At 36.5% G+C, this 25412-nt stretch overlaps 1 protein-coding gene across 4 annotated transcripts in view; it reads left to right on the top strand.

The window, feature by feature from the left end:
* Window positions 1-25412, top strand: part of TTN (titin) — a 272326-nt gene that overhangs the window by 43336 nt on the left and 203578 nt on the right. For 2 of the 4 annotated variants that reach the window (XM_025405605.1, XM_025405602.1), the window contains 3 exons: window positions 4894-5082; window positions 10800-10856; window positions 21971-24751. In XM_025405605.1, the coding sequence (XP_025261390.1) occupies window positions 4894-5082; window positions 10800-10856; window positions 21971-24751 (3027 nt within the window). Of the gene's footprint in view, window positions 1-4893; window positions 5083-6147; window positions 6523-7199; window positions 7776-10799; window positions 10857-21970; window positions 24752-25412 lie in introns of all 4 variants that reach the window. The other 2 variants (XM_025405603.1, XM_025405604.1) reach the window with 2 other exon arrangements.

The raw sequence follows: 25412 nt of genomic DNA, 5'->3' as shown, positions 1-25412 counted from the left end.
ATTGTAGCTACACTTAATTTCCTAATTGATAAAATACAATGACAAAACTAAAATTATCATTAGATTAATCATAATAGCATCTACATATATTTCAAAAGAATAATACATTTATATAAGATATTATTCAGTCTATGGAAAATGCTTGTGTGAAAGGTATCCTTTGGAAGACAATATCCTATAGTGATCAGAAGTCGGGGCTTTATGGTCAAAGATGCTGAATTTGAATCTTGCCTTTAATATGTGACCTTAGGCAAATATATCATTTCTCTGGTTCTCTTTCTCTCATGAATACATTGAGTAAACTATTGCATTTAATCCTAGAAAATATATTTTATAAGGCTAGGAATTCTGTTTTAGTACCTAGAATTTGGCATCTGAAAAATAGTACCTGGTAGAAGGTAAGCTCTATGAAAACAAGTGTGGATCGTTGCCCTAGAATATCACCTGATACATAGTAGATACTCCATAGGTAATTGTTGACTGGACAAATTAATGATGGTTAAATGACTGTTACCAAACACTTAAGATTATTATCAAGATTAAGTTAGGTAACTCAAGTCAGCACATAGCACAGTGCCCATCATAGAGTAATCAATGAGAGTCAGCTGCCACCATTTTTAATTGGGGCATGCTTCTCAAGTACCACCAGCCGCTTTCCTCATCCCAGGAATCTGACCTTGGTAGAATGAGACAATATATGTAGAACCACTTCAAGTCATAATTGATTGTCTGTAATCACAATTGATAGATCTCTTGTCTCAGATAGAAACAAGATAAATCAAATGAATGTATGATCCCTTTATCCCAAATGAAAATCACTCTCTAATTTTCTTGGCTTTTGTATACCACCAGCCAAAGGGAAACTCTCAAAGCTTGGGCATCTCCCAGTACTCTTAATAGGCTGATGCAAAAGTAATTGCAAAGTTGTATTGTTTTGTTTATTGTGCTTCTCCCATTAGTTTATAATCCAATATCTACCTTGTCAAGATTTATTTTTCTGAACAGGTTAGTACTTCAGTTGGTCTTCTGACCTGATTATTTCCTCCTCAGAAATGGAGATTGTGATCTAGAAATCCAATAGACCTATTTGATTGTATGAGCATAATTAAAAGATATAATGTATGTAAAGCACCTATAGCCATGGCTGCCAAGTAACTGGGGCTCAATACATTCATTTTATTATAGCCATAGAGAGGAATTATACAAACATCAATGTATTGGGTGACCAATATGGACAAATACCATGGACTGTATACTTGAGGGATAGTGTTCAAGAAATACTAAATATTAATAAATGAAGACTGATTTGATAATATCCTACTAACACAATAATAAAAATATATTTTAAAAGCGAATTCACTAAAGCTACACTAAATACGTTATCCATTTATTTAATTTTTAGAGGAATTTTTTTAATATAAACATATATATACATCATTCAAAGTAGTAATATTTGTCTTAACTATATTGGTATAGTGCTTTTAAGTCTATAACATATTAACATATGGTAGTATTGCCTTTAAAGTGTTGCAGAAATACACCTGAAGCACTCTACAAGACACCAATTGGGGTAGAAAGAGAAAAACTTCACTATCTTTTCTGCATAACCAATGTTTTTAAAGTTTGAATAGGCTTTGTAAACTCAGAAGATCATTAACGTCCTATGTGTGGTAATATTTATACACATATAGTGGTTTTAGCACCCTCTTGTAAATTTGTTTTCCATATGAAAGAAATTAAATTCATTAAATAAAATGCTCTTTCAAAAACTCACCAACTCACAGAGTTTCATACCACTGGAACTAAAAATATTTACACAACTTCCTCTGGCCACGTATTGCCTTAAGTAAGTGTAGGCCTGCTTTCCACAAATTGAAAAGAAATTGGGAGTCTTCAGAAGCCCCTTTTCCATGCTTTTTGGCGATGCAGTACTTTCTGAAGCATGAAACGTGGGCCTGAGCAACCAGGGGCTGTTTCTAACAGCGAAAATGTTACCTATTGAAGGTCTCCAGTGCCACCTACTGGTAGAGGAGCAATATGGAAAAGCAGAATCTTAAAACGTAAAAAAGCTAGTTTTTTGCTGTTTATTCTACAGATGATGAGTCAGTGTCATTTGGAGGGTTACAGAGTGACAGCTAGCTAAACAAAATGGTGAATAATTAATCTAGCACTGATGTTGTCTGTTATTCATTTAAGCATCTGTGCAATTTTTATTCTACCATTTATTGTTTCCCTGCTATTGAGACATTGCCTTAGGTGCTGGGGTGCAGATCTTGCTCTTGCTTTAAGGAGCTCAATATGTAGGTGAGGAGATGCATGCACACAACTAGATCCCAAGGTTTTAAGTGCTATTAACAGGCACACTTTCTCATCATTCTCTGTCTGGGAGAGAGCCAGAGAAAGATGTGTGAACTGAGCATTGAAAAATAAGTAGGATCATCGAACACAGTGGCATCTTATGATGAGAAAACAACATCTCCAAGTCATCAAAACTTGCAATAATGCGTCGTGTGCTAGAATCGAGTGGTTTAAGTACAGTTGGTTTAAGTGATATCATGAGCAGGTGAGAAGGCTGGATAACACGGCAAAGCCCGTGCTAAAGTTTTTGATATTCTATGCTGAAGATTTTGGAATTGATCTTGTTTACATTTAGGAGACACTGAAGGATTTTTAAGCCCCCAGGTACCATGATCAGGTTTGCTTTTTAGAAACGATACTGTGATAGGGAAAGAAGGAATGGACAGATGTGGGAGGCAAGACTGGCAGTCAGGAACTCGGGAGAGGTTATTACAATAGGCCTGGAGAGTGTGGACTAGGACTTCAGCCAGAGGAGGCAGGAGAGAGAAGGGAGGGATTGTAGAAGTAGTAATATGGGAGAAGAATGGCCTCAAAGAAGCCGCAAGAGGCTGATGACTAACGCAGATCATGGCATCACAGCCACAAGCACCAAGTCCACTACCACGAAAGGTTTCACCTGTTAACTCACTTACTGCGTGCAGTTCTCGTCCAGTGGCAGTTCATGTGTATCCTGATGCCTCATTCAGCTCACCAAAGGAAGAAGCTGTCAGTAGAAATAAGCAGAGAACCTTGTAAGAGGATGTACCAAACTATTCATCCTTCCCTTGCCATTGATGATCACACACACACACACACACACACACACACACACATACACACACATACACACCTTCACACAAACCAAATAGGGGTGGTGTTTCATGTTATATCACATGGACCTGTCTTTTGGCATGTTATTGAAGACACTGTTGCTTCCATCTGTGATGTTAGACATTCTTGCTGTAATGACTGACTTGTGCCAGTGGCTTATAAAGCCATTTCATGTGTGTTGTATCATTTAATTCTCACAGCAATTATACGCAATGAATAGCCCATAAATCATTATGCATGCCATTTTACAAATGAAAAGACTAATCCAGAAAGCTTAAACAACATTTCCAAGGTCACACAGCTGACAAGTTGTAGTGTCAATATTTCATTTTCTTTTTCTTTCTTTCTTTTTTTTTTTTTTTTTTTTTTTTTTTTTGATGGAGTCTTGCTCTGTCACCCAGGCTGGAGTGCAGTGGCAAGATCTTGGCTCACTGCAACCTCCCCATCCTGGGTTCAAGCGATTCTCCTGCGTGAGCCTCCTGAGTAGCTGGGATTATAGGCATGCACCACTACGCCTGGCTAATTTTTGTATTTTCAGTAGAGACAAGGTTTCACCATATTGGTCAGGCTGGTCTCGAACTCCTGACCTTGTGATCTGCCCACCCCAGTCTCCCAAAGTGCTGGGATTACAGGCGTGAACCACCACGCCTGGGCAGGATTTCATTTTCTACTTTACCTTGCTATCTAAGGAACTGAACAGATTTGTTACTGTAAGAGGAGAACCTGCCATTTATACACAACTACCATCATGGGAAGGGCAGTAAATTTTATAGCAAGTATTGGCATTAAAATGCAGACAAATGCTAGATGATTGGACTATGACAAGATCATCTTGGATGGTATTGAGACAAAGAAGAGGTATAGTGACTATGCTCCAAAAACAAGATGGCTTTGATTTTGGCTATTCAAACAATTAACTAAAATTAAAGTGCATATCACCTCCAATTATTACAACACAATAACATGCTACTTTACCTGTAATTTGGGTTTTTACTTTCTATTATTTTAAGATGGTTCAAATCCTTATATAGAAATAGCTAGCTTTATTATAATGTCTTATAACTGCCACTCTGAAAAGAGTCAAATGTATCTAAGATGCTCAAATACCATAAATCACCCTCTTTATTTAAAAAATTATTTTCTGTACAATTATTTTTTGACATATATACTGCATACTGAAACTTTTTGCTCATCAGTAACAAAGACAGAGATTTTTTTTTCTACAGCCTTCAAAGTTATCTATTTTAGACTCTTCATATCTTGATCTTCTCAGCTCTCTTTTTGATTGATCTTTCTGCAAACCAAAAGTGGAGATTTTTCTCACTTCCTGTCCCAGAAGGCAACTACAAGCCCAGATCAAACCTTTCATGATGACTGTTCTCAGGATTGTCTTTTCCTCAAAGTGGCTGAATATGTCAAAATCTTGTCCCTGCTTCTGCTGTATGACATGCAAATGTCTAAAGAGAATGTAACTGAAATTCTATCATTTTAAACATTACAACCAGTTCAACCATAGGACAAGCTATATTTTTCTATCATACTTCCTTCTTGAAGATGAAAGGAAATCATTTAATAATAGTAGATATGGCATGCCCAGAGAAAAGTATCATGTTATTAAGTCAAATATGAAATGTAGGCACTAGTATTATTAACATAGTGTTTGCAGGTAAATTTCAAAAATCCACTCGTTTTTGTGGTTGAAGTATCTCTTCTTTTTTGTTGTAGATCTAAAAGTGTCTTGGTACAGCAAAGACAAGAAAATCAAGCCATCTCGGTTCTTTAGAATGACTCAATTTGAAGACACTTACCAACTGGAAATTGCCGAAGCTTATCCAGAAGATGAAGGAACTTACACGTTTGTTGCTAGTAATGCTGTAGGCCAGGTGTCAAGCACAGCCAACCTAAGTCTGGAAGGTAAAGTAAAACAAATTTCAGAACCCCATTTAAATATAGATCGAATCTTACAATGTCTGTAACAATTACTCAAGAGTTCATGTAAATCATCGTTGTTCCTACCATTCTCTTCTAATTCAACTAATTATTTCCATGTTATATGCCATGTTCTCGTTTCTCCTTTACCACTTTTCATTGTGAATCATAGACCATCATGTTTCATTTGGCCCCGCTTTTTCTCTGTAACAATTTGTAATGTATTGCTGCTGTCACCAGCTGTCATGCTTCCTGATCAGCATGAATCAGAAGGGGGCAAAATATGCTGAAGAAATAGGTAGATTTGTTTTCTCAATTGGCTAACATAAAAATTATATTTTAAAAACATCTAAGAGTGTTATCCTCCTATCGTGCTGACACAATTTTGATTTCACAAAAGCTAGACCATTTCAGGTCTGTACACCAGCGAGTTATATTCATCCTCCTTTCAAGAATGTCTGAGTGTTAAGGAGTGCAGTCCTAAAGTGGTTTAACATTTCTCTGAGTTAGGGCTCTTAAATTGTAATCAGAAACACTTCCTCAGTAACACGGGGACTTTGATTCAAACGAGGATAGCATTTTTATATAGTGGGACTATTTTTCCTGAGCAAATACAGTCTATGTAGTATTAAGTACATACAAATACACAAAGATTTAGAGAAACTTCTATTTTTTTCTTAACTTTATGCATTAACTGTAACTAGATGTTTGTTAAATAATGAATTTAAAGTGGTTTATAAAATAAAAAAGTTGACTTTACAACCAGAGGAAGAAAGAAAAGAATACCTGACCCTGGTGGATACTCCACTATTGCCTTCATGAACAATGTAGTGAAGTTCCTTAGTCCATTCATGTCTCAGCTTGCTTCTCTGGGAAATGGAAGGGAACTTGTGTGACTTTGAATCAATAGTGATATACAAGGACAAGGCATTAGGATTGGACTGAATTCTAGTCCATTATTGGAATTTGTGACAAATCTGTAGACAACTCCAAATAAGTTCTGGTTTCAATGCAAGGTAAGACATTAAAAATTGGTATGCTTCTTTTCAGGATTTAGCAAATTTGAAGAACATACATCAAACTCCCAATGGCATGTCTCTTTATCAGTTTCATTTAAGAAGGAGCCCCTTGGCCAAAAGCCCAGCTTCATCCAGCCTCTGTCAAGCCTCAGGGTGCACAGCGGGGAGACAGTCAGATTTCATGCGAGGGTTTCTGGCATTCCCAAGCCAGAAATCCAATGGTTTCATAACCAGCAGCTAATTCTACCAACAAAAGATGTAGTTTTCCATTTTGAGGAGTCCACAGGCATGGCTTTAATGCTTATAGTTGATGCTTACTCAGAGCATGCTGGGCAGTACTCTTGCAAAGCAACCAATAGTGCTGGGGAAGCCACTTGTGCAGCTACACTCACAGTGACTCCAACAGGTAAAGCCCATCTTGCTTCGAGGACTTTGATTTGCTGTATACCTCTCAGTCCCACTGTTACTAATGAGAGTCTCTGTTGTTTGTTTTATTGCATACTGTGGTCAGTCCATAACTTACTAATAAAATAACATGCAATAACTTCCCCTAGGTCCTCAATTATAGGTTAACCTACACACTTTAAATTTCACTGGAGTATCTGTTCTATGCCCCAGAGAACCAGTAATGATTTTATTAGGCACCACCTTTGCTTGGCTTCTTTACTCTTCTAAGCAACATTGTATCATCGCATCATTAAATTATCTATTTGCTGAGTATTACTTATAAAGCATACAGTGGACAGAGAGCAAATGCTACCCCAAATATAGTCAGCTAGAGTGAGAGAGAGAAAGAGAGACTGGGTCACTTTGGATAGCTGAAATGACAACAGAAAGAAGGAACCAGATACTGTATGGCATCTGCATGAGACTTCATCAACCACTCATCACGGAATCACTGGGAATGAATTTTCTTTTGTGTGATCCTGACATCTAGATCATATTGCATCTGGCATGCTGCTTCCACGTGACAATTATGTCTTTCATCTTCATCTTCCATGCCATTTTGTGTTACTAACATGGGCAAGTGACAAAGCTTAGATCTTAATATTCTTTTCTTTTTCTTGTCACTTGATTATACAGTGCAAGCCCTAGATAGGCAAAGTTCTGGGAAAGATGTAAGAGAGTCCACCAAGTCCCAGGCAGTGGCAGATTCCTCTTTCACAAAGGAGGACAGCAAAATATCTCAAAAGGATATTAAGTCATATCAAGGATCATCATATGAATATGAAGTGCAGGTTTTTGAAAGTGTATCTCAAAGTTCCATCCACACAGCTGCATCCATTCAAGATATACAGTTGCGCCATACTGCATCCCTTTCAGAAATTGCAGAAAGCACTGAGCTATCTAAGGAATGTGCTGAAGAGTCCACGGGTGAGGCGCCCAAGATTCTCCTGCATCTTCAGGACATCACTGTAAAGTGTGGTGATACGGCTCAATTCCTGTGTGTTTTAAAAGACGATTCTTTCATTGATGTAACCTGGACTCATGAAGGTGCAAAGATAGAGGAATCCGAGAGACTGAAGCAATCACAAAATGGAAATATTCAGTTTCTTACCATATGTAATGTTCAGCTGGTAGACCAAGGACTATACAGCTGCATTGTACACAATGACTGTGGAGAGAGGACAACATCAGCAGTACTAAGTGTAGAAGGTGGTTAATTGATTTTTAGCTATGACTTGCTTCATTTCATCCTCATTGCTTTATGCAGCTTTTCTGCTGTGCAAATTCAATCAATGAATATATTAATTAGAATATATCTAAACTAGCACTATATTCATAAATGACTTCTGAAAGTCAGCCAAGTCAATGACCATGATTATCCTGAAAATTTAACTTGCCAGTCTAGATTCAGAAAGTTTAATTTTTAAACGTAGATTCGGGAAGCAAAGGCTTATTTCCTATATGCTGCATTTTCTAATATTTACCAATGTGCCACCAAGAAAGTGTAGCAAAGTTAAAATGTTGTAGTCTGAGAAGTATTTATTGGGTATTTATTATTGTGCCGGATACTGTGGTAAATTTCAGTTTAATTGTTTTAAAGTAAGAGGTTCAACAATTCTTATCACCTCTTCATTTTCACATCTGGAGGTTCTAGTTGTTTACAAAGGGGCCATGAAAATAGAAAACTGGGACCAAGTACAGTGGCTCATGCCTGTAATCCCAGCACTTTGGGAGGCCGAGGCAGCCAGATCACTTGAGGTCAGGAGTTCGAGACCAGTCAGGCTAATATGGTGAAACCCCATCTCTACTAAAAATACAAAAATTAGCCAGGCATGTTGGTGCATTCCTGTAACCCCAACTACTCAGGAGGCTGAGGCAGGAGAATTGCTTGAACCCAGGAGGCAGTGGTTGCAATGAGCCAAAATAGGGTCACTGCACTCCAGCCTGGGCAACAGAGCTAGACTCCATCTCCAAAAAAGAAAAATAGAAAATTGGGTGCTGAAAATAACAAGGCTCTCTCTGGACCAAAATTAGAAGTCTCTAGATATTACTCCATAAATAATGCTGCTTTTACAGGCTTAAAATCCTCCTGGAATTGTAGAATTTTCTCATGGCAAGATCACAATTTTTATCATTATTGGGCTTGATTCTCCATCATGTCTGGAAGAGCAGGAATAAACTTGTCTGGGCAAGTGATAACTTCTTCCTCTTATCCGTGGTCTTTCCTTTTGGATATTAATGAAATAAGAAAAATATTTTTCAGGTGTTCTAAGCCTGTGTTGTGTGCCTGTAGGCAAAACAGCTCCACTGAGTCTCATGGAAGGAAGGTGGTGGGAGAAGTTCAGGCATCTCCAGGGGTCTGTGGAAAGCTCTGGCCTCAAGTTCCTCCCTGATCCTGGCCATAGTGGTGTTAAGGATGAAAAGGGGGCAGTGCAGTGCTATGGAGGTGCACAGCCATCTCTGCACAGAATTTTGAAACAGTGGCCTTTCTTCCTACCCAGTACAGAGAATATGGTTCATTGATTCATATAATTTTTCTGCAACACCTGCTCACCAAAAGGAGGTCTTATTCTTTCTTAATGAGATTTTGTTCTAAAGCTCTATCTCATGCTGTCACCACAGCCGACAAAGGCAATATCTCAAGAACTGAGGTTTAGTTATGTAAATTAGATAGAAAATTCCACCAGCCAGAGAGTTGACCCTCAATTTCACTGCAGCTGCTGGCTAGCACAGTAATCACACAGAGTGACTATTTATTTGGAGGTGTTGTCTGCAAGTTTTGTAGGTGACAGTGTGACAATTTTTTCAGAAATGTAATTGGGAGTTGGCTGTCTTGTGAAGGTGGGAGAAATGTAGATTAGATCTCTTAACTCAGTTCCTAAAGAATCTAGTGCTATAGTGCAGTGTTTGACTTTCATATTCCCAGTATTGATTTGAGCTTGGCTCTTTTGCCCTAGGATCTCCAGTTCATTGAGTTCCAATGGATAATATTATTAAAGTGTTCTTGAAGCAAAATTATTTTTTTGAACATCCAACTGCCTTACTTGTACCTAAGAAAGTTGAAAGATAAGATATTTTTAGGTGTTTGAAGAGTGAAAGATCAGGCACAGTTGTCTAATTATTTGACATAGGCCAGTCTTTATATGTTCCTTTTTTATTTTGGCCTAATAAGTTCATATAGGCTACAGAGTTATCCACCAAGATCAAGCAGGAATGTCAAACCCCTGGAAGTCTGTTTGAATACAGTTCTTATGTGCATAATAAACATAGACATATCGTATATTCGTTTGATGACTAACATGCTGCCTTTCCTTCTCATCCTAATGACATTCCATCTTCTCCACATTCAGCATGTTTTATAATCTTACAAACACAGCTAATTTATGCCTTTCCCTAACTTTATTCTTACCCAGCAAAAGAATCGCAAGCCAGAGCACTTACAAAAATTACTCTGGGTTCAGACACTAAAAGTATTAAAACACTCAAAGAGTCACAAATTAAAACAACCCCTGAAGTAAAAAGAGAATCGTCAAAGAAAACATCAAGTTTGTCATTAACTTCATGCCAAAAACCATAAGAAACTGAGAACAAGGGAATCAAGTCTACTGACAGGATACCACGTGGACTGAAGACTGAGAGTGATACGAGAGTCCCAGCCTTTCAGCTGCCCCAGAGATGATTGTGTTTAAAAACTGTGCATATTCCTTGTGTAATAAAAACAGTTTTGATAAGTCTTTGTTTTGTTCCTTAATATGTAATTGGACTTTGTATAGTTTAAAGTTTGAAAGGTGGTTCAAATCAAAGGAGTATTTACTAGCAGGAAAAACTGAAAATAGCCCTCTGCTAAAGTAGCAGTTTAGAAAATGCATGTTCTTTCTAAATGTGATTTCATCTCTTAGCAAGTGTTTAGTCAATAGGACATTTTTTTAGAAAATAATATTCCTTCAGTTTGTAGATTGCTTTCTGAATGCATGTAAAGGCATGGGGAATTATAGAACTAAAAGTGGAAATTTCATGAAGAACCTAAAATAAAAATGTTTTAAATCTTTCTGTCGACATTGCCATGTGTTTTATCAGCTCAATAGTTTGTTTGGCATGGACTTTTTGGTATATTTGGGGAATGCAGTTTTCTGTTATTATAATAAAAAGAAAATTTTAATCATATAAGTCATGAATTGATGCAGAAAGTGTATGCAATTAATAACTAAAATCTCTTTATATGTTTTTCTATTTTAGCCCCTGAATCAATTTTGCATGAGAGGATTGAACAAGAGATTGAGATGGAAATGAAAGGTATTGTTATAATGGATGTGAGATTTAAGTAGAAATTCTAAGGGATTAATAGGATCCTTGAGTTGCCTTCTTTCTCTTAGTATTATTGAGAAAAAAAATGACATAGATGTACAAATATATCTCTTAGAGTATATATTACTATGTCGCATGCTTGGTTTAGAATGTTGATGGTTACATGCATTTCACAGTAATTGATCATAAGTTAATTTAAAATTTTGTATTTAAAATTTATCAGCCATATTCAACTTCATGTTTGCAGTCATTTCCAAAAGTGTGTATTAGGAAAAGTTGTCATCTTAATGCATGAAATCATGAAGTAGAAGTTTGTTTTCAAAATCACACTGAATTACATTGAACAATAGACAATAACCTAGCTGTCATTCTCAGAATGCAATGTCATGAATGAATTTTGATTGAAATGCTACTTTACTGAGGTTGTGTGAAAACATTACATTCCCATCTGGTTTACACTTCATGCACATACACCATTTTAACATTGATATGTCTCTTACACTGGCTTGCAGATAGCTGCCTTATGTGATCCTTATTGCCTGCTTTTCTTTGCATAACATTGTGATTTTATGGCTGTATTAGTTCGAATAAACGCCTTCTCATTTTATTTTAGCTAATTATTTATGGTTATAGTTCTTGCATATACTCTTTAAATAGTTAATTCTCAAAAATATAATAATTTAATCTACAATCAAAAGAATCAGAAAGGGCGTTTATTCCACTCTCTGCAAGTCAGGTAAGATTTTCCACTTAGCCATCAAAAGAACAAAGTTTTCCTGCTCTCAAAACAAATATGCACAGGAACATGTTATTTTGAAATGCATTTTTGCTTGTTCAAGAAGAAATTTCAACAGTTTGAAGAAAAGACCAGACAACGAACGATTTTCGTGTCAGAATCTTTTAAACAGAGCATGGTGTTGCGTTTATTCGAACAAATATGGTGAGTGAATTTTTCTATGGATTTGTGAGATCTGTAGCATGCAATTTATTTCATTTCCTATTTTGCAATTTTATTTACTTTCAACTTTTTCAAATTCTATGGAAAATAGTAAAAGGTTTTATTTTTCTTTTTCCAGAATTATTATCCGAGGGGGAATCTGAACATTCAGAAAGGGATACTCGTGATGCCTTTTCAGATTCTGAAGACATAGACCACAGCTCCATGGCTGCTAAAAGATATGCAAGTAGAATATCATCTACAAGCTCCTGGCCTGAATATTTTAAGCCTTCTTTTACCCAAAAACTTATGTTTAAATATGTTTTAGAGGGTGAACCAGTTGTTTTTACATGTAGATTAATTGCCTGTCCAACTCCAGAAATGACTTGGTTTCATAACAGTCGGCCCATTCCAACAGGTCTTCGTCGGATTATAAAAGCTGAGAGTGATTTACACCATCACTCTTCCAGCTTAGAGATTAAAAGGGTCCAAGACAGAGATTCTGGAAGTTATAGATTACTAGCAATTAATAGTGAAGGGTCTGCTGAATCAACTGCATCATTGCTTGTTATCCAAAAAGGGCAAGATGAGAAATATTTAGAATTTCTGAAAAGAGCAGAACAGACACATGAAAATGTGGAGGCTTTGGCTAAAAGGGGAGAAGACAGGATAAAGGTTGACCTGAGGTTTACTGGCTCTCCCTTTAACAAAAAACAAGATGTGGAACAAAAGGGAATGGTGAGAACTATACATTTTAAGACAATGAGTTCTGCCAAGAAAACAGATTACATGTATGATGAAGAATATTTAGAAAGTAAATCTGACATAAGAGGATGGCTTAATGTAGGTGAAAGTTTTCTGGACAGGGAGACCCAAGTGAAGTTGCAACGTTTAAGGGAGGCTAGAAAAATGTTAATGGAGAAAAAGAAATTATCTCTTTTAGATACGTCTTCTGAAATAAGCTCAAGAACTTTGAGAAGTGAAGCTAGTGATAAAGATATTCTGTTCTCTAGAGAGGACATGAAAATCAGATGTATGTCTGATCTAGCTGAAAGTTATAAGGTAAATAATTCAGCTGAGAGTATTGTGCAAAATCCACACAGCCTTTCTAATCAAATGGATCAAAATATAGAATCTGAGGAACTTCCCACAAGCTTTCAAACTATTGTTGATGAAGAAATTTTCCAGACTGAAATAAGAATGAGCCAAGAGTCATTGGTAAAAGAAAGTCTACCAAAAGACCATTTATATGGTGAAATTCTAGGAAATGAAAATATCCAAGCAAGAGAACAACTGGAAGAAATTATGGCCAGTACTACAGTTGGAGAGTCACCCACATATATCACTAATGTATGTGAGAAGGAGGAAGTATGTGAGACTCTTGAAAAGGTGTCTCAAGCTATTACACCACATGCCAGCGAATCTTTTGGTACACTTGTAAATGTTGAAGAAAGTGAAGAAATAGCTAGTGAAAGAATAAGAAAGGATGATGTAAGAGAATTACAACTCTCTGCTTCTACACAAATCGATGAATTCAAAACCGAACAGAAGGAGGAAAACATGAGATTTTTTGAAAATTCTTTTCGAAAACACCCACAACGTTGCCCACCTTCATTTCTTCAAGAAATTGAATCTCAAGAAATTTATGAAGGTGACAGTTGTAATTTCGTGTGCCATTTTCAAGGATATCCTCAACCTATCGTGACGTGGTATAACAATGACATGCCAATCCCACGTAATCAAAACTTTATCATTCATTCTTTGGAAAACTATTCAATATTAACTCTTCTGTCTGTTCATCATCAGAATGAAGGTTCTATTACTTGTGTGCTATTTAACCAATATGGAACAGTAAAAACAACCGGTATGCTTAAAGTGAAAGCAAAACAAAAACATGATGTCAAAACACATAAAATCCCAGTGTTCCATGACTACTTTGATGAGGAAGAAGAGCTAGCATTGGTGTTTGATCAAGCAAAAGGTGCCCACCCATCTATGAGTCAAGAGGGCCAAACAAATCTTCATGTGTTAAAAACTAACCCACCAGTTCCTCCCTCTGGAGATACAGAATTGCTTTCCTTTCCTGTAGAAATCCAGGTAACAGCAGCTACTCCTATCCCAGAAGAGGATAAAGAGATGTTTCAAACTGAGGAGCTAGAACCTGAAGCAATGCCTCAAGATCAAGCTACTCAGTCACCAAAACACAAATTTGTATTTTTGTCTGATGTTACTAATGAGCCACCAAAAATGTTACAAGAAATGCCAAAGCATGCCAGGTGTAGAGAAGGGGATTCCATCATTCTTGAATGTTTAATATCTGGTGAGCCCCAGCCAGTTGTAACATGGTTTCAAAATGGAGTCCTTTTAAAGCAGAACCATAAGTTTCAGTTTGAAGAAGTTAATTGTAGCCACCGATTATATATTAAAGACGTTAATTCTCAAGATTCTGGAAAATATAAATGTGTTGCTGAAAACAATTCAGGGACAGCTGAAAGTGTTTCAGATCTAACAGTGGAGCCTGTCACTTATAGGGAGAATAGTCAATTCGAAAATATTGGTGAAATTTATGGAAAATATTCCAGAGATCAGCAAGTGCAAGTCCAGGGAGAATCTGTAGGGGCACATTTTTATGATTATCCAGCTGGTCCTTTTACTCCCTGGACAAATGTAAAAGAATATTCAGTAAGGGACTATTTTCAAAGCCTTGAGACCATTAAGCAGATAGACCAGAAAGACCAGGTGCGTTGCGTACCTTCTAGAGAAAAAATTCCCAGATTTGTGCGTGGTGCTTCAAGAACCATAAAAACCAACAAGCCCATCAGGGCTGAATTCATACAATGTCAGGCTGAAGGGAAAGAGAGACATGTAAGTGAAAAATCAAAGCTGCACCAAGCAGAGGGTACTGTTTATCCATTTGTTGATGATTTCAGTGATATCACTATTAAGAAAGACGTAGGAAACAATTTTGGAAAACTTGGTAGATCAGAAAAGGAAAATGTACAAGAATATGCCCAAAGTGACTATTTACCAAATATTCACTCTGAGAGAATTTCTGACAGTTACAATACAAAAGATTCGTCTGCTGTTGCACATGAAGAATCCCTTGGTGAAGAGATACACTACCCGGGGAAAAAAGTGAAGCATAGAATTATTGAATTTGAAAAATTACATGTAGAAAAACGAGTTCTAGAAAAAAGACCTACCAGAACATCATTCGTTAATCCTCCTCAAAAGAAGATTGATGACAAAGCCTTTTCATTAAAGCAAAGAGAATCAAGATCAAGTAATCTAAATGCAAATATGTGTCAGACAGAGAAAATGTCTCCAAATACTGAATCAAATTCATCTAACATTGCAATAAATTTAAAGCTGCTTTCCTCTCAAACTCATAAGGAATCTGAAACACAAGAAAGGGAACAACAGGAAAAAATAAGTCTTATAGATAAACCTGCAATTTCTAAAAGAGTTGAACATGAATCACCTATTACATTTGACTTAAAGCAGTTTCACACTCAAATAAAACACACAGATGTGAAATTCCAAGAATTAGATAGTAGTCAACCAGAAGAAGCTTATTTTAAAATCCAACATCCTGCTTCCGAAACAGCTGACACTGAGAACATTGTGTTTGATCTAAAACAAATGCATTCTCATATAGGAGATCCAGCTATGGAGTTCCAAGGGCAAGAAACTAGGGAACAGCAGGAAATACATTATAAAGAAAAAATTCCTAGCCCTGAAACATTACAACCTGATACACAGAGTATCTCTAAAAATGTGCAAAATAATGTATTTGCCAGTCAAGAAATTTCTTCCAGTCAGGAGCTTTCATATAGAACTACGGTGGAGAAAAGTAGTATTGATGAAAATTCCATTTCTTTAGAAAAAGAAGTCCGACATGTACAGGAACAAAACTTAGACATTTTAAAAACTGATCTTTCTCTTAAATCCTTTTCTGAAGAAATCTATAGTGAATCATGTGCCCTATTTCCAACCTCATCTGCAGATGTAGAAGAAACTGATCTTTCTGAGAAAAAATGTTCTCTAGAAAATGGAGACAGAAGTTTCATCTCACATTTGAAAAAAGCAGTAAGTGAGGAAAAGCCTTTAGAGGTTGGTGAAATAGAAGAAGAATGCACTGTAGAACCAGAGTTGGCATCATTTCCAAAGCAGGATGGTGGGGCACAGGAATATACAGATGCCACTTTAGAAGACCACAGAGGTGATATTCAGGAGGCTGACACACTCCATAGACAGCTCTCCCTGAGTCAGTGCTTCCCATTCTTGATGACTGAAGAAAAACAGAATCCAGGTGAACAAATAATTACAAACATTGATGCTTCTGGAGAAGAAAAATGTTATGAAGAAGTCCAAAATGAAACTTCTTTCTCCACTTTAGGAGAAATGATAGAAACTATTTCTTCTCAAAATATTCCTAAATTAGATGAGGCACATACCACTGAGGTAGCGGAATCTGAGACCTCCCTAACACAATATTTACTTGCTGCTGGAAAGCGTGAGGTTCCTGAAACTAAAGACACCAGAGACCAGGCAAAGCTTGTCCAGAGTGAATCAATCACTTCAATGGAGGTGGAAGAAGTAACTTTCAACACTGTGTACGAATACTACAACCAGAAACAGGAATCACTAGGTCGTCCATTTTCTCCTGAGTCTGACATTTCCATTGGTGTGGGAAGTACAACTAGTGAAGAAATATCTGAGTTAGATCAGTTTTATACCCCACCATCATCTGTTGAATATTTTGAATCTCCAAAGTCCCCTGACTTATATTTTAATCCTTCAGATGTAACTAAACAATCCTCAATATATTCAGGAGGTGAGACAGTTGAAAGATATTCCACACCTTTAGGGGAAGTTACTGAAAGATATTCAACACCTTCCGAAGGTGAGATAGGAGAAAGATACTCTACACCCCCAGGAGAGACACTAGAGAGATACTCCACACCCCCAGGAGAGACTCTAGAGAGATACTCCACACCCCCAGGAGAGACTCTAGAGAGATATTCTATTCCTACTGGAGGACCAAACCCCACTGGTACTTTTAAAACATATCCATCAAAAATAGAAAGGGAAGACAGTACACCAAATGAGCATTTCTACACACCTACAGAAGAGAGAGGTTCAGCTGATGAAATATGGCGTTCCGATTCATTTGGCACACCCAATGAAGCCATTGAGCCAAAAGACAATGAAATGCCTCCATCTTTTATTGAACCTCTGACCAAAAGGAAGGTGTATGAAAACACAACACTAGGCTTCATTGTTGAAGTTGAAGGTCTTCCAGTTCCTAGTGTGAAGTGGTATCGAAATAAATCTTTACTAGAGCCAGATGAAAGAATCAAAATGGAAAGGGTGGGTAATGTATGTTCACTGGAAATTTCAAACATTCAAAAAGGAGAAGGAGGAGAGTACATGTGTCATGCTGTAAACATCATAGGGGAAGCAAAGAGCTTTGCAAATGTAGACATAATGTCCCAAGAAGAAAGAGTGGTGGCACTCCCACCTCCAGTAACACATCAGCATGTCATGGAGTTTGATTTGGAAAACACCACATCATCAAGAACACCTTCTCCTCAAGAAATTGTCCTGGAAGTTGAATTAAGTGAAAAAGACGTTAAAGAATTTGAGAAGCAGGTGAAAATAGTGACAGTTCCTGAATTTACTCCTGACCATAAAAGTATGATTGTGAGTCTAGATGTTCTTCCATTTAATTTTGTAGATCCAAATATGGATTCAAGGGAGGGAGAAAACAAAGAACTAAAAATTGATTTAGAAGTATTTGAAATGCCTCCTCGCTTTATAATGCCTATTTGTGATTTTAAAATTCCAGAAAATTCAGATGCTGTGTTCAAATGTTCAGTCATAGGCATCCCTACTCCCGAAGTTAAGTGGTATAAAGAATATATGTGTATTGAGCCAGATAACATTAAATATGTGATTAGCGAGGAGAAGGGAAGTCACACTCTTAAAATTAGAAATGTCTGTCTTTCTGATAGTGCAACATACAGGTGCAGAGCTGTGAATTGTGTAGGAGAGGCTATCTGTCGTGGATTCCTCACCTTGGGAGATTCCGAAATATTTGCTATGATAGCAAAGAAAAGCAAAGTGACTTTAAGCAGTTTGACAGAAGAATTGGTCTTAAAGAGCAACTACACAGACAGTTTTTTTGAATTTCAGGTGGTGGAAGGGCCTCCCAGGTTTATCAAAGGTATTTCTGACTGTTATGCACCAATAGGTACAGCAGCATATTTTCAGTGCTTAGTTCGTGGCTCTCCAAGACCCACGGTTTACTGGTACAAAGATGGGAAATTGGTCCAAGGAAGAAGGTTCAGTGTTGAGGAAAGTGGCACAGGGTTCCACAACCTGTTTATAACAAGCTTAGTAAAGAGTGATGAAGGAGAGTACAGGTGTGTAGCTACAAACAAATCAGGAATGGCTGAGACCTTTGCAGCACTCACCTTAACTTAAAATGTAATGTTTTAGTGCCTCAGTAATTATTAGAATTGATCTGAGTGCTTTCATATTTTCCAAATTGTATGGATCTAATAAACTTCCAAACAGGTCCACTATATTTGAATTCATTATCTTGGAGACCGCTGGAGGAATAATCTCTGTGTAGAAATCTCATCTTTGTAATACATGTAAATATTTTGTTATCTGAACTGTGGAATCATCACTTGAGTCAATCATGCTGTGTAACATCAAACACAATTAAATCTCTTCTTGGCTACCTAATTATTTGTACTTCTATTTACCCTCATGCCTCCTCCACAAAGTGTTTCAGTGGAATGGACTCTCTTTTAGCAGATAAACCATATATGCAAAAGTACAATGTAAACGTGGAGACCATATCAGATGACCACGCAGACAAATTGGTAAGGGCAAATCTCCTCTCTGCTCCCATTCTAAGTTATTTTTGGAATTGTAACCCCTTTGCATCCAAACCCATGTTTATTTACTTCGACTTAGAATAGGCAAAACAAACAATAAAAACCAGCTTCTCCCAATTGGCAACTAACTCTATAATCTGTTTGCCATTTCAATCTTAATATATTAACTTCATCTCTTTTTAAAATATTTTCATTATTAATGTTCCTCTACATAAGTGCTTTAATTCTCACTGGCTTCAAGGGACCAATTGTGCTCTTTGTGCGCAGGATTCACCTAGACATTTGCAGAATAAGCAGATAAAGATCTTTCCACTTTTGGAGATACCTTATTTTTCTCAATTTTTGAGATGACATCAAGTGTAAAATGCAGCAATAATTTAGTATTGGCCTGGGGAAAAAAAGGGAAACTATCACATTGTGTTTACATATAGATTTTAAAACTGTATTCTGATTTCAGAATCTTTAAAATTTAAAAAAAAGGTGGGATATTTTTAGAATTGAGTCAATATGGCAATTTGTATTTCAGATTATATGTAAATAACAAGATATCAAGCTTTCCTATCAGTTTCACTGAATTTCATCTTTAAAACGAATATAGCTTAGTAAGCATTCAATTTTTATTATGATATTTATGTTTCTAAAGTAACTCTTTAATTTTGTCTTTTAAAATTAAAATAACAGTAAATTAACATACTCCTTAATATCTTACCTATATACTAACATGGACCTAAGTCTTCTCATATAAGACTCAACAAATATAAACAAATTCTGAAAATGAAGGGTAGGAACAAAAGACCTTAGAGACGATCATTCAACAATAGAGTTCTGTGTCATCCTAATAGTAATTATTCTTAATACAATTTAGAATAAACTTTAATTTTGTAACAAAGGACGAGAGAAAGAATACTACAATGAAAGATAAATTTTATCTCCCTCCACCTCTTAAATTACTTATTGTTACTAAATGGCTATATTTGTCACCTGCGTTCAGCAATACTTAAGTACCATGATCATGTTTAAAATACTAATTTTAATTTAATTTGAAATATAAACACTTTAATTTTCCAAAGAATTCATATCCAATTATGTTTATTATGTTTCCTTCATCTATCAATCTTTATTCTCAACATGGGAATTCTCTAACAGCTATCCAAATTAAAGAAGCAACAGAGACAATGCATAGAAAGTAGGCAGAGCAGTCAGGTTTCCCATGCCTTCCTCACAAAAAAAAAATTTGATTTATCTGTTTGAGCCACCATAACTCATCAGCATAGATATACTATTGTAGAACAATCATTCCTGTTCCAACCAGTGAGCATACAACATCTGTGATAATAATTATAGACATAATGTAATGTATCACATCACAAATTCCTGAAATAAAACTAATTCTATAGATTAGGAACTTAAGGATTTATTCTGTGCTTAGTCACGTAATGCATGTTAAAATTAATGAGAAACTCATATTGAAGCAAACATGACAAGCATGCTTTACTCAATCATCATACAGCACAGCAACAGTTCAAACCTTGTTTCTTTAAAAAAAAAAAAGAAAGAAAGACAGACAGAAACAGAAAAATGTTTTAATGTCCTACTGGATTTTAGGAAGAGCTGAAAAACACTTTTATTCATATAAGAAGGAGGGCTTTGTTTGATTTTGCTCATTAAAATTCTGTAATTCTGTTAGTTTCAAGTACAGTGAACTTGAGTATATGCAGAATAACAGTGACCGAATAAAGAAAAGTAAGCCTTGGCTTACTTTAATCGTCATAGATAATGAAATGGAATTTTTTATTTTCTGACTCAATGGTACATAACATAAAACCCTGAAATATTAGTTTCTCTGGTTCTGGATAAAGAATTTATTGTATTGCAGATAGTTGAGTTTAGACAATTAATAGCTGCTACCACTACATGTAATTTTTTAAACTATGCCTTTCAAGTTTCAGCACGTTTGAATTTCATTTACTATCCTTTTTATGGCTAATAATACCATGGCTTGAAGGGAAAACATTTGAAAATATTTCAACATACTAGTGAGTAAGGGTATTTTAACTGTATTCACGTTCATTACCTTTACAGATATTTTGTGAGTTCAAGTGAAGGGAAAGGTAACATGAATTATATATTGTAGATTAAATGCAAAGTTAAGTGATCATCATTAATATGTAAAATTATCAATGGTTTTATGGTTTACTTAAAATAATAAATACCTGAATATGTATTCTGCATGTTATAGATGAGTTTCTCCAGTATTTTTATAGCCAGCAGATACTTGAGTCCTGACTTCTAATGCTTGTATGCTAGAACAGAAAGGAATTAAGGTGTAAGTCTATTTCATGTGATGCAAGTGAAGTCACCAAATAAAATCATAAAACTGCCTTTTGCTGAGGCAATAAAACTACTAATAACAGGCCTGTTCTACATCCCTAACAGGTTTAATAAAAAATCAAATTGTTTAAAATTACATGTCTTTCATCCTGTCATCCAGGATACTGTTTAAAGAGTCTCTGTTATGCACTGCTTTGTTTCTTGCTCAGTGGTTCTGTATAGGTTTTCTTATACAATAAAATACAAGGAACTTTTAATATTGGAGTTGTTTTCTCTTATTTTTGATTCTCTTATTTTCTTGGCTAATGCCTTACGTAAAGGCTTTGTTCAAGTAATATGGTGATTTACACAGGTGAAAGAAGGCCTGCATTTCTAGAAACTGAAAACAGTGGTTCTCTTACAAATCCAAATTAAACATTTCCTGTAGCCTCTTATTTTTAATAATGTCTTTAGAGGCAGTAATTAGAACATCAATGTTTTACTTTGGAAATAATCAGTCTTTAACAAAGAAGATTATTCTTAAACTCAAGAAAACTCTAAATATAAATAACAATTCTGGATCTTTTTAGAAGTCGATTTAAATAATGCTGGATTATTATAACTAATCAGCAGTTTTTCAAACTTTAAAATTGGAATTATATCTCAAGAAAAACTCATGAGAGCATTTTTAAAACTTATGAACTCTAACACAGATGAAGTGGATCAAAAATTGCATTTGTACAGCATCTATAATTTTGTGTAATTTTTTATGTTAAGCTAAGAAAAATTTAGAAATGTGCTTTTTGATAAATTAATCTTGTAATAATCTATTCATTCCAGGAATAAAGCAGAAGAAGGCCATCAACTGGTATCTAATTCTTTGGTTTCTATTTTTTATTAAATAAAATTTTGTAGTAAAATAATAATCATTTTTCCCCATACAGAGTTTGCTAGTTCTTTTCTGTCTGCCGAGGAAGAAGAACTTCATAGCTCTGAACTTCATTTATCTAATATAAATGAAACACTTGAACTTTTGTCTGAACCTCCAGTTTACTCAACTAAATTTGATTCCAAAAAGGAAGGCGCTGTCCCAGTTTTCATCAAAGAAGTGTCAAGTGCTGATACAAGCATGGGGGATGTGGCTACACTGTCTGTAACTGTCATTGGCATCCCCAAACCTAAAATTCAGTGGTTCTTTAATGGAGTGCCATTAACCCCTTCTGCTGACTACAAATTTGTTTTTGACGGTGATGATCATAGCCTGATCATTCTGTTCACCACATTGGAGGATGAGGGAGAGTATACATGTATGGCTAGTAATGACTATGGACAAGCAATATGTAGTGCCTATCTAAAAATAAATTCCAAAGGAGAAGGTCACAAAGACACAGAAACAGAATCAGCAGTGGCAAAATCTCTGGAAAAGCTTGGAGGTCCTTGTCCTCCTCACTTCCTTAAGGAGTTAAAAGCAGTTCGCTGTGCTCAAGGACTTCCTGCCATCTTTGAGTACACAGTAGTTGGAGAGCCTGCCCCTACTGTTGCATGGTTCAAAGAAAACAAGCAGCTATGCACCAGTGTTTATTACACTATCATTCATAACCCTGATGGCTCTGGGACTTTCATTGTCAATGACCCTCAGAGGGAAGACAGTGGCCTCTATATCTGTAAAGCAGAGAATATGCTGGGTGAGTCCACCTGTGCAGCAGAACTTCTTGTGCTTCTGGAAGACACAGACATGACTGATACCCCCTGCAAAGCAAAGTCCACACCGGAGGCTCCTGAGGATTTTCCACAGACACCCTTAAAGGGTCCCGCAGTTGAAGCAGTTGACTCAGAGCAGGAAATTGCAACGTTTGTAAAAGACACCATTTTGCAAGCTTCTTTAATTACAGAAGAAAACCAGCAACTATCTTATGAGCATATTGCTGAAGCCAATGAATTGAGAAGCCAGCTTCCTTTGGGAGCTCAGGAATTGCAATCCATTTTGAAGCAAGACAAGTCCACTCCTGAAAGCACCAGGGAATTTCTTTGCATCAATGGCAGTACTCACTTTCAGCCTCTCAAGGAACCCTCTCCCAACCTACAGCTACAGACTGTACAGTCCCAGAAAACCTTCTCCAAAGAAAGCATTCTAATGCTTGAAGAGCCTGAGACACAGGCGGTTCTATCAGAGACTGAGAAAATCTTCCCAAGTGCCATGTTCATAGAACAAATTAATTCATTAACAGTTGAGCCTCTGAAAACTGTATTAACTGAACCTGAAGGGAATTATCCACAGTCTTCAATAGAACCTCCGGTGCATTCTTATCTAACCTCTGTGGCTGAGGAAGTGCTTTTACCAAAAGAAAAGACAGTGTCTGATGCCAACAAAGACCAAAGAGTGACTCTTCAAAAGCAAGAGGCACAAAGTGCACTCATCTTGAGTCAGAGCTTAGCAGAGGGACACGTGGAGAGTCTCCAGAGTCCTGATGTCATGATCTCTCAGGTAAACTATGAGCCCCTAGTCCCTTCAGAACACTCATGCACAGAAGGAGCTGAAATTTTGATAGAAAGTGCAGATCCACTGGAAAATGCAGGGCAAGATTCTGCGGTCAGAATTGAGGAAGGCAAGTCCTTAAGATTTCCGCTAGCACTTGAAGAAAAGCAGGTACTGCTCAAAGAAGAGCATTCTGACAACGTGGTGATGCCCCCAGACCAAATCATTGAGTCTAAAAGAGAGCCTGTGGCGATAAAGAAAGTGCAGGAGGTACAGGGAAGGGACATTCTTTCTAAGGAAAGCTTGCTTTCTGGTATTCCAGAAGAACAGCGATTAAATCTGAAAATTCAAATCCGCAGGGCTTTGCAAGCAGCTGTGGCCAGTGAGCAGCCAGGTCTTTTCTCTGAGTGGCTAAGAAATATTGAAAAGGTGGAGGTCATGGCCGTAAACATCACCCAAGAGCCCAGACACATCATGTGCACGTACCTTGTTACTTCAGCGAAGTCTATAACAGAAGAAGTAACCATCATTATTGAAGATGTTGATCCTCAAATCACTAACCTGAAAATGGAACTTAAGGATGTTTTGTGTGCTATTATATATGAGGAAATAAGCATCCTAACAGCTGAGGGTCCTAGAATTCAGCAAGGAGCCAAAACAAGTTTGCAGGAAGAAATGGATTCTTTTTCAGGTTCACAGAAGGTTGAACCCATTACTGAACCAGAAGTTGAATCTAAATATCTTATCTCAACTGAAGAGGTCAGGTATTTTAACATGCAAAGTCAGGTTAAATATTTGGATGCCACAACTGTCAGTAATGGGGTTGCTTCAGCTGTTGTCTCTGATGAGAAACAAGATGAGAGTCTGAAACCATCAGAGGAAAAAGAGGAGTCCTCCTCTGAAAGTGGTACTGAGGAGGTTGGTACAGTAAAGATACAGGAACCTGAGGGTGGCTTACTCAAAGAGGATGGCCCCGTGATACATACACCCTTAATGGACACTGTTTCTGAGGAAGGTGACATTGTACACTTCACAACATCCATAACAAATGCTAAAGAGGTGAATTGGTATTTTGAGAATAAACTGGTGCCTTCAGATGAAAAGTTCAAGTGTTTACAAGATCAAAATACGTATACGCTAGTCATCGACAAAGTAAATACCGAAGATCATCAAGGAGAGTATGTCTGTGAGGCCTTGAATGACAACGGAAAAACAGCAACTTCAGCCAAACTCACTGTAGTAAAAAGAGGTTGGATTTTAAGGATGAAATAGATCAAGTGTTAACATTCACTGGATTGTAATGATTTAGCTTGCACCACTTAAATTTTCACTTATCTGCCACTTCCAGAATGTAATTTATTTAGAGTAAGAATGAAATCACAGACATAATCATGGTTATGAACTCAGCTTTTCCCTTACTGCCCTGTTGGGTGCTATGCTATCATATCCATGGTACTACTTATGTTAAAAATAAATCATCTTTTCATATGTTTCATAATACCAATAGAGAAGCTTTTTAGTTTATTTTCATATGAGGATAACTTTCATAATATGTAATAAAAAGTATCAGTGAACACCTAGCCACTGTGAAATCACTGGTCTCGCCCTAGATTCAAAATAACCATGATTAGTTGTCTGTTTCTTCTTTCTATTTATTTTTTGCTGTTGTTTCACTTCATCACTTTATTTAGTATATCATGTTTCTTCACATGATTGTCAGTGTTACCATTCAGCATGGTATATTTAAAGAATATATCATGTTGTTATGCATGTAATCCAATAGCGTCACATTTTTTTCACAATTCACTGCAGAGCAATGATTGAATATGTTTTTATTTTAAAAAAGCTTATTGTCTTCTTTTGCCTTCAATGATCTTTCTCATTTTCCAGTCACTTGTCTTAAACTGCTG

Source organism: Theropithecus gelada, chromosome 12 (assembly GCF_003255815.1).
Source record: "Theropithecus gelada isolate Dixy chromosome 12, Tgel_1.0, whole genome shotgun sequence".
Lineage (NCBI taxonomy): Eukaryota > Metazoa > Chordata > Mammalia > Primates > Cercopithecidae > Theropithecus > Theropithecus gelada.
Note: the sequence above shows the minus strand (reverse complement) of the source record. Positions and strands in the feature narration are given on the sequence as shown.